Below are 9,918 nucleotides of genomic sequence, written 5' to 3'. Positions count from 1 at the left end.
CCCCCCGGCCCCCCCCCACCCGGCTGCTCCCAGCGGCCCCAGGCGGCTGGGTCCTGTGGCCCCGTGACCCATGACCGCCCCTCCCTGCAGACACCGTGCGTGACACCACGGCCGCACAGCAGGCCCTGCTGGTGGCCAAGAACGTGGACCTGTTCCCTCACAACCAGCAGCGCTTAAGCGGCGGGCACATCGACGTCTGGTGGATCGTCCACGACGGGGGCCTGCTCATGCTGCTGCCCTTCCTGCTGCGGCAGCACAAGGTGGGGGGCAGGGGGTGGCATGCGGGCGGAGGGGTGCAGGGGTGGCCACACAGGGAGGCCCGCAGGGTCGGGAGGAGCAGGGTTTACGTGGGGGCAGGGCTCATGGAGGGTGGGGTCACCGGAGGCTGGGCTTGTGGCGGCGGGGTCGCCCAGGCTGGGATCCGGGCGGCAGCACGCAGGAGTGACGGCCCCGCCCCAGGTGTGGAGAAGGTGTCAGATGCGCATCTTCACGGTGGCCCAGATGGACGACAACAGCATCCAGATGAAGAAGGACCTGCAGACCTTCCTGTACCACCTGCGGATCAGCGCCGGGGTGGAGGTGGTGGAGATGGTGAGGGCCGGTGGGCGCTGGGCAGGGCCTCCGGTCCCCACAGCCCCGTCGAGTCGTCCCCGGCGTCCGTCCTGAGCTCCCGGACGGCTGCGTCTCAGGCTCTCTCTGTCCCTGTGGGCTTGGCTTCAGGGAGGGCTGGGTGGCTTGCAGCGAGGCCCTCAGTGTAGCTTTGGCTGAAGCCTTCCCTGTGGGTGGCTGGGCTGTGAGTTCGCCGCGGGAAGACTCAGCTACACTGAACGTGACCGTGGGACCGGCCGCTAGTCGGGATCCGAGCGCCGTGGCCAGCGAGAGGCTCCCGTCGGTCCTGTGCGGGCGGGTGGCCTGTGTCCAGAGCCGGGTGGTCCTCACTCCTCGAGGGCCTCTCACGTGTCCGAGACCGTGGCCCCGGGAAGGGCGAGGTGTTCAGTCGTGACGTCCCGGGGTGGGCCCGCCGGAGCCAGGCTCTGCGCCCACAGGGGCCACGGCCTGTGGTCGGGGGCGGGGGTCAGCCTCATGCTCCGGGCCCGCAGGTGGAGAGCGACATCTCGGCCTTCACTTACGAGCGGACACTGATGATGGAGCAGCGGTCGCAGATACTGAAGCAGATGCAGCTGTCCAAGACGGAGCGGGAGCGGGAGGTGAGTGGGCTCTGAGGTCTCCGGTGCGTTTCGCCTCCATGCCTGGCCCTTCCCCTTCCCATCCCCCTCCCGCCTCTGCCGTGGTCAAGGTCGTGCCCTCATGGGCCTGGGCTCAGGGGCCATGTCGCTGTGTCCGTCTTGGGTCCTTGGGGCCGGCTGGCTTCTCTCTCCACAGGGGTTGGCTCCCGTCCTGGAGGGCGTCGCAGCCCTGGGCCAGCACCGCGCTCTCGGGAGCTGCGTGTGCCCGCGATTGTGCGGGCTGGTGAGTGAGGCTGCGCTTCCCTGCCCCCGCTAGGCTCAGCTGATCCATGACAGGAACACGGCCTCGCACTCAGCCATGGCTGCCAGGGCCCAAGCCCCATCCACACCCGACAGGGTGCAGATGACCTGGACGAAGGAGAAGCTGGTTGCTGAGAAGCATCGGAACAAGGACGCCACTGTGTCCGGGATCAAGGACCTCTTCAACCTGAAGCCGTGAGTGTCACGCTGCCCCGACCGCAGCTGAGGGGCCCCCCGCTGTCTGTTAGGAGCCGCAGCCCACACAGCCCGTGAGTGGGAGGGGGCTGGGCCAGCCTAGGGCGCAGTTAGCGGGGATGCTGGGGAGAAGGCCGGTGAGGCTGCCGTTGATGTTCCTGGTGGGGGTCCCAGCATCCAGAGGTCAGGGCCAAGCCCCAGTGGGGACCCTTCGAGCTGCCCTTCCGCCTGGGGCCCACGCCCTGTGTGGCTCACGGCTGCGGCGTTGAGCTGAGAGCCCTGGGGCTGGCCCCATCACAGTGCGCCGTGTGGCTGGACCTGGGAGACGGGGGGGTCCTGGGTGGGAGGCCAGGACAGCGTCTGCAGAGTCTTGGGCGATGGAGCTGAGCCACGGAGCCCTACTGGTCACAGGATCCGGGGGTCCGAGGGGCCCGTCCCTTCGAGAAGGACCCTGTCAGCTGAGAAGGGTGGCCTGGCGGAGCTAGTAGCTGTGCGACACGTGCTGTGTGTTCTCCTGAAGTAACACACTCTCTGTTTTCTCTCCCGTGTAGTGAATGGGGAAACCTGTAAGTCGCCCCCTTACCCCGGACCTCGTAGACGTGGTTGCCTGGCATGCGCTGCACGCACAACCCCCGTGAACCGCGTGTGCATGTCCGAGTGTGTACACAGCCCCGTGTGTGTGCAGGGCCCAGTGTGTGGGTGCTTCCGTGAGTATGTGTGTGTGCCTGGCCTTGTGCATGCGTGTGTCCCTGTATATTTACTTGGCCCCACGTGTGGGTCAGTGTGCACATGTGCAGCCCCATGTGTGGGTATGCTCGGTCCTGTGTGTGTGCATGTCTGTGTACATGTGTCTGGCCTGTGTGTGTGTCTGTGTGTATGCGTGTCTGTGTGTGCATACATGTGTCTGTGGCTATGTGCCTGGCCCGTGTGTATGTCTGTGTGTGTGTGTACTTGTATGTCCATGATGTATATATACATCTGGTCTGTGTGCGTGCATGTCCATGTGTGCCTGCGTGTCCGTGTACATGTGCCTGGCCTCTGTGTGTGCGTGTCCATTATGTACTTGTGCCTGGCCTGTGTGCGTGCTCGTGTGTGTGTGTGTGTGTGTGTGTGCATGTCCGTGTACGTGTGCCTGGCCTGTGTACATATCTGTGTATATCTGCGTGTCTGTGTACATGCGCCTAATCTGTGTGTGCGTGTCCGTGTACTTGTGCCTGGCCTGTGTGCATGCTCGTGTGTGTGTGTATGTCCGTGTACATGTGCCTGGCCTGTGTGCATATCTGTGTATATCTGCGTGTCCGTGTACATGCTCCTGATCTGTGTGTGCGTGTCCGTGTACTTGTGCCTGGCCTGTGTGTGTGCATGTCCATTATGTACTTGTGCCTGGCCTGTGTGCATATCTGTGTATATCTGCGTGTCTGTGTACATGCGCCTGATCTGTGTGTGCGTGTCCGTGTACATGTGCCTGGCCTGTGTGTGTGCGTGTATGTGTCCATTATGTACTTGTGCCTGGCCTGTGTGCGTGCTTGTGTGTGTGTATGCATGTCTGTGTACGCGTGCCTGGCCTGTGTACATACCTGTGTATATCTGCGTGTCCGTGTACTTGTACCTGGCCTGTGTGCGTGCTTGTGTGTGTGTGTGTGCATGTCCTTGTACATGTGCCTGGCCTGTGTACATATCTGTGTATATCTGCGTGTCTGTGTACATGCGCCTGATCTGTGTGTGCGTGTCCGTGTACATGTGCCTGGCCTGTGTGTGTGCGTGTATGTGTCCATTATGTACTTGTGCCTGGCCTGTGTGCGTGCTTGTGTGTGTGTATGCATGTCTGTGTACGCGTGCCTGGCCTGTGTACATACCTGTGTATATCTGCGTGTCCGTGTACTTGTACCTGGCCTGTGTGCGTGCTTGTGTGTGTGTGTGTGCATGTCCTTGTACATGTGCCTGGCCTGTGTACATATCTGTGTATATCTGCGTGTCTGTGTACATGCGCCTGATCTGTGTGTGCGTGTCCGTGTACATGTGCCTGGCCTGTGTGTGTGCGTGTCCATTATGTACTTGTGCCTGGCCTGTGTGCGTGCTCATGTGTGTGTGTGTGTGTGTATGTCTGTGTACGTGTGCCTGGCCTGTGTGCATATCTGTGTATATCTGCGTGTCCGTGTACATGCGCCTGATCTGTGTGTGCGTGTCCTTGTACTTGTGCCTGGCCTGTGTGTGTGCATGTCCATTATGTACTTGTGCCTGGCCTGTGTGCATGCTTGTGTGTGTGTGTGTGTATGTCCGTGTACGTGTGCCTGGCCTGTGTGCATGTCTGTGTATATCTGCGTGTCTGTGTGCGTGCGCCTGATCTGTGTGTGCGTGTCCGTGTACATGTGGCGCTCCCCCACCCTGGCTTTCCATAATTTCCTGTTTAGTTTGCTCCCTCTGGCCAGAGCCGCTCGGGGCGCATACCCAAAATTTCTTCTCCGGGTAGCACGTGAGCACCGGGCCAGGGTGGCCTGAGCGGCTCTGCGGAGGAGCGGAGGCTGGCTGTGCCCGAAGCTGCAGTGATTGTTCACCCATGTCCCTCGGGGCCAGGGGTTCGGGCTCTGCGTTCCGGCTCAGCTGGATAGCATGTCCTCCCGTCTGCCTGGCGCCGGGCACACCTTGCCCCCAGGAAGCGGCACCTTCAGTCTCAGGGGCAGGGGTGTGGGTGAACCTCTGGAGCTGGGGCTCCAGGCTGGGGGTGCTGTCTCTGCCTCTGTCTGCCCTGGCCCCCTGTGACTTCCGGGCTGTCTTCCCTCCCTCGGGAGCCCTGGCCACTTGCCCTGCAGAGCCATGGATTTCGGGGCTGCACTTCCAGCCCCTAAATCCGAGTGGACTGCACAGAGGGGACAGGACCCACAGACGAGCTGGGAGCACAGGGCCGAACACTTGCCTGCTGTTCTCTTGTGAATTTAAAGTGCCCTCCATGCAAAGCCTCCTGACTGAAAAACAAAAACAAGTCTGCGGACACAGAGGCGGGCGTCCCCACAAAAGGCGCTGTGAGCCCTGGGCCCGCACCCTGTGTGTGCCCGGTGGGTGAGCAGGATGCCTGGGAGGCGGGCTCAGGGACAGGGCCTCCCCCCGGGTGCCTCCTTGGAGTCGGCTGGAGGGACTCCCGGAAGGTGGGCGGTAAGCCTGTTGATGACACGTGCCTGCCCCAAGGGGGGCTCCCTGGGCCCCGTGAACTGGGTGTGTGGTCACCGGTGTCCTCCGGGCCACCATCCGGAGTGAGGATCTGGTCTCCAGCTCTGTGCCCAGGCTGGCCATGAGTCCTCCACCATGCGTCCAGCTGCCCGCCCCCCACCTGAGCCACAGCACTGGCCTGAGTGCCCTCCCTGCCAGGCTCAGCTCCCGGCTGTCCATCCCCGTCTGTGGCCTCACAGCTGGTCTCTGTTCGCGTCTTGGACACTCAAGGGCTGCCTGTACTCCACTCTCCACGGGGCCTGTCATCTGGGAGGCGTGGGCCTGTCTGGCCCCAGACTCCTGAGTTTTAGATTATATGTTTTCAGACCCTTAACCCAGAGAGACCCTTTGATATCACGTGCACATTCCTGGAGTCATTGCCCCCAAACACACTAGTAATTGTGGTCCATCCTGGCAACTAATTCATGGTTCTTGTAACAAAAGACCCCCAACTGCCGTGGACAGGCCCAGCCTGTAATTTTATCAGACAAAATTGGAGAGAGGAAGCCAAGAGCTCCATTTCCCTGCTTCCCTCCTGGTAATTGGCGGCTGTAATCGGCTTCATTTGGCCGAAGGGCTGTGTTGATCAAAGGCTGTGGTCCACGATTCCTCCGTGGGCCTTTCCCTGACCCCTCGTGGGGCGGCCTCTGTCTGCCCACTTCTCTCAGTTCGGGCCGTGGGTGACCTTCAAGCTGTGTCTCCCATGCGTGGCCCCGGAGTTGGCAGAGGTGCCCGAGCACCCAGCACACGGAGCTGCTGGCGCCATGAGGCAGCTGGGATGCGCTCCCATGCATCCTGGAAGGCGGCTTGCTGGGGGGTGCCCAGGAGGGCGGGGGACATCCCCAGGCCCACTCCCCTGGGGACCCTCCCTCAGGTCCCCCGTGGCTGCTCCATCCGCTCCTGGGGAATGGAGACGGGGCGGGCCAGGAGGACATGGGCACAGGGTCCGGTCTCCGCGGGCGGGGGGCCCTGTTCCAAGACCTCCGGCCTCGGGAGCAGGTGGAGGGCCAGGCCCCCCCTTACTCGCCCTCTGCCTGGCCCTCTGGACCCCAGCCCATGTCAGAAAGAGCGAGGGGCAGCCTTTAAGGCTGACCCAGCCCCGGGCAGGGGTCTCCATGGGAGACGCCCCGCGAGCTGGCGGGCTGCCCCATACCATCCCGCAGCTGTGCTCGGAGCACAGAATCCAGCTCCCCCCGGGCTTCGTCACAGCCCCCCGTGGACTCAATTCCCCTGGGGTGCTCTGTGCGGCGGGTCAGACCTGTGCCCACCCGCCCTTTCTGATGGGAGCCAAGCAGGCCTGAGCCCGGGGTCCGGGATGCGGCTGGAGGTGCCGAGTGAGTGTCTTCCTCCCCAGGAACCAGTCCAACGTGAGGAGGATGCACACGGCTGTGAGGCTCAACGGCGTCGTCCTCGACAAGTCACAGGATGCCCAGCTGGTCCTCCTGAACATGCCGGGGCCCCCCAAGAACCGGCAGGGGGACGAGAACTGTATCCTTCGCTGGCACTGTCCCCATGGGGTGGGTCACACTGCGCTGCCCCCTGCTCAGCGGAGGAGCCCTTGCCGTGGGCTGAGGGGTGGCCTGGGCAGCCCAGGATGTGGGGTCCTGGTGGACAGACAGGGCCCCTTCCCCTCCCCCAGTCTCCCACCCCGAAGTACCTGGGTCCCAGCTTTCTCCACCTCCGGCCAAGTCCCGACAGTGCAGCTCGTGGGGAGTCGGGGGCGCCCTTCGCGTTTGTGTGGGGCCGGCTGCGTCCTTAACTCGGCCCCACTGCAGATATGGAGTTCCTCGAGGTCCTGACCGAGGGGCTGAACAGGGTGCTGTTGGTCAGGGGCAGCGGCCGGGAGGTGGTCACCATCTATTCCTAGTGCCCTGACCCCGCGGGCTGGCCGGGCAGGTGCGCCGATGGAGCCGCAGAGAGCCCTGACCGGCGCTGACATCCCATGGAAGTCGCTAGAATGCCCCCAGGCGCGCCTGTCCAGGCCGAGCGCCGGCATGCACTCAAGCTTTGCTTCTGTCCACCCCCCGGGCTCCTCCCCCCAGGAGGCTGGCAGAGACTGAACGCAGCGGCCACCTCGTGTGGCCCAACGAGGTGGGAAGCCCCCGGACGGACACTCAGAGCTGACTCCCCGAGGCGGGAAGCCCCCGGACGGACACTCAGAACTGACTCCCCGAGGTGGGAAGCCCCCAAACGGACTCTCACAACTGACGCCCCGAGGCAGGAAGCCCCCGGACAGACTCAGAGCTGACTCCCCAGCTGGGCCTTTGGGCTGATGTGCACTTAGGGTTACTCTGAGCCCTGGCCCCAGGTGCCCACGAGGAGCCGCACAGACCCTGGGTGGCCCTGGGCGCGGGGTCTCCCCAGCTGCAGCCCTGCCTGGGTTTAGGCTCCAGGAAACGGCAGGCGACGGCGGGGACGCCTTCGGGATCTGGAGCCCCGCACACGCGAGCGTCTGACGCACGCTTGCTCCGGCGACCCCGGTTCCCACTGCTCATGCTGGAGGGGGTCGGGCCGCGGCCAAGGCACCCAGCCACACTTGGAGCACTGACAGGTGGCCCCGGGCCGCGTGCGCGACGCCCTCCGATGGCTGGCCTGTGTCTGCACTTTGCACACGCCGTCACACCCACTGTGTGTTGTTGGAGTACCTTGTGTGCCTCACTTTTCCTTACGGCTTATTTATTTATTTAAACACTGAGGGGCGGGGGGTTCACTGGTAAAAGCTGTCCGTACAGAGATCGCTTCAATGGAAGGGGCCCGAAATGGCCCAGCCTTGCTGTCACTGGCTTCTGTGGGCTCCCAAGGAATCGGCCTGGTCCGCGGACATCAGGTCAGGCAGGGGCTAAGCTTCCGGACATGCCCGAGGGGTGGTTGGGCAGCGTGCAGCGGCCACAGCTGGTGCCAAATGCCGCGGGTGGGCGGGGGTCTGGTTCAGGGCTAAGTTGGGCAGTGAAGCCCAGCCCAGTGGCTTCCGGCCACCTTCTACATCTGGGGAGGGCCCGCGGGTCCCGCTCCTGAGTCCTGTGGCCCCGGCCGGCGTGGGCCTGTCTGTGTCTTCACCGGCGGCCTTTCCACTGTCAACTATGGAACCGCAAGCCATTTAGAGTTGATTTCTTGTTTCCCTTTTTGAGGTTCTTTGTATCATTTTGTTAGCAGAATAAAGTTGTATAGAACCCGAATGTGTTGAAGGATGTCGTGTGACTCTTTCAGCCGAGAAGTGAAACACTCAGCTGCCTGCTGCTCCTCTTGGAGTTGACCTCAGGTCTGATCAGCAGGGCACACCCAGGTGCTGGAAGAGCGACTGCGTGAACTGGCTGAAGTAAAGACAGAGACCAGAGCGACCACAGCGGGTACGGGGGCTGAGCTGTCCCAGACCCGGGTGGGCAGCCCGGCCATGAGGTCCTGCTGTGTGCTGGGGTGACTCCACCTGTAATCCCCCCACAGCAGGATCAGGAGAGAACCGTGACGAGGGGCCCTCTGTTCGGACACGTGGGCTGGGGCTGCAACGGCCCTCCCGCCCAAGACAGGGACCCAAGGGAGGGAGACCAGAAGGTGCTGCCCAAACGCAGAGACCGCTGGGGCCGCTGTTGCCGCTTCTCGGGGTTAAGCCGGGTGACCCGGCAGTTCTGCTGTCGGACACGACAGCTGGTGGACACGGACTTCACAAAGGCGTGGCCGAGCATGTCCCTCCCCACTAAGCCGTCCCCACGTGGGAGCACGGGCAGGCAGGATGCACATGTTCTCAATGGCGCTGGTCAGTCCTGAGATGGCGCAGGGCTAAGCTGCCTGCGGGGAGCCCAGAGCATCCCACGGCGAGAGACGTGGGCGCCATGGTCAGCTGCCCCTCGGGCCACAGAGCTGGGGAAGCCAGAGACAGGCATGGGCGACAGGCAGACATGGGGTAATGGAGCGAGAGGCCGGGCAGGCACGCAGTCTGTTCAGGTCACAAAAAATGCTCCGAGTAGGACGTGGCCCCTTGGCCTCCAGGCCAATTCCCCACCTCTGCACTGGTGTCTGTGCCTCCCTGGTTTCCCCAGCAATGTCTGACTCCCACGTGCCAGACCCTCTCATCCCTGCCAGACTGTACACTCCTCCCCAGACCCCCTCTCGTCCCCCCTCCCCAGGCTCTCACACTCCCATCAGTACACTCCCCGCCAGACCCCCTTGCATCCCCCCAGGCTCTCACGCTCTCATCAGTACACTGCCCCAGACCCCCTCTCGTCCCCGCTCCCCGGGCTCTCAGGCTCTCGTCAGTACAGCCCCCCACCCTCACCCCCAGGGATGCAGCACTGCCTGTAACCTCGCAGCCCGTCCATCCCCTCCGTGTCCCTGCCCGGCTGTTTTCTGAGTCTCTGGGGAGGCGCCGTGTTCCCACCCCCTCCCGTGGTGTGTGTGTTCCCACGGTCCTCCCGTCGCCTGTCCCGTGGGGGACGTGGCCCACCTGTGCGGCATCAGGCTCTTCAGGGGCGGAGAGGCAGCTGGGGCCCCGGCCTGTCTGTGTTTGCTCCTCCCAGGGCACTGACCCCCCAGCCCCACCACCAACCCTACCCGAGGTGCCGGGGGTGTTGGGTGGGAGCAGAAGCTCTGGAGCCGGAGGGAGGGCTTGGCTGATGCCGGCGGTGGGGCTGCCCTTCCCGCCCTTCAGGCGCAGACCAGGCGACTGTCTGGGTGTGGAGGCTGCGGGGGGCCGTGTCCTCTGCTCTCCACAGGCTCGCCCGCTCGCTCCCCACACTGGCTCTAGTGAGGGGCCTGGTCCAGGACAAGCTGGGGGCCAGGCAGCAGGCAAGGCTGGCACGGAGTGGGGGCACGTGGGCTGCGGCTCGGGGGCATCTCCGGTGCAGAGGCCTGGGGGGTGAGGGTGGTGTCAGGATGGGGTGGGCCGGGGTCATGTGGGGTCATGTGGGGGTCATGCAGGGTCTGGGGTGGGGTAGGACAGGGTTATGTGGGGTTGTGTGGGGTTGTGTGGGGTCGTGTGGGGCCTGGGATAGGGGTCGTGTTGGGGTCGTGTGGGGCCATGTGGGGCCTGGGGTGGGGG

The 9,918-nt window shown here is 63.8% G+C and overlaps 1 protein-coding gene across 1 annotated transcript in view; it reads left to right on the top strand.

Moving 5' to 3' along the window:
- The window catches only part of SLC12A7 (solute carrier family 12 (potassium/chloride transporter), member 7), a 34,240-nt gene extending 26,178 nt beyond the window's left edge, over nt 1–8,062 (top strand). The window contains exons 29-34 of the mRNA XM_010857133.1: nt 91–260; nt 460–591; nt 1,101–1,208; nt 1,504–1,682; nt 6,241–6,374; nt 6,662–8,062. Of these exons, the coding sequence (XP_010855435.1) occupies nt 91–260; nt 460–591; nt 1,101–1,208; nt 1,504–1,682; nt 6,241–6,374; nt 6,662–6,753 (815 nt within the window). The 3' untranslated portion in view covers nt 6,754–8,062. The remainder of the gene's footprint in view (nt 1–90; nt 261–459; nt 592–1,100; nt 1,209–1,503; nt 1,683–6,240; nt 6,375–6,661) is intronic.
- Nucleotides 8,063–9,918: the final 1,856 nt, after the last annotated feature.

Source organism: Bison bison, unplaced genomic scaffold, assembly GCF_000754665.1.
Source record: "Bison bison bison isolate TAMUID 2011002044 unplaced genomic scaffold, Bison_UMD1.0 scf7180017864377, whole genome shotgun sequence".
Lineage (NCBI taxonomy): Eukaryota > Metazoa > Chordata > Mammalia > Artiodactyla > Bovidae > Bison > Bison bison.
This window is presented reverse-complemented; position numbering and strand designations above follow the sequence as displayed.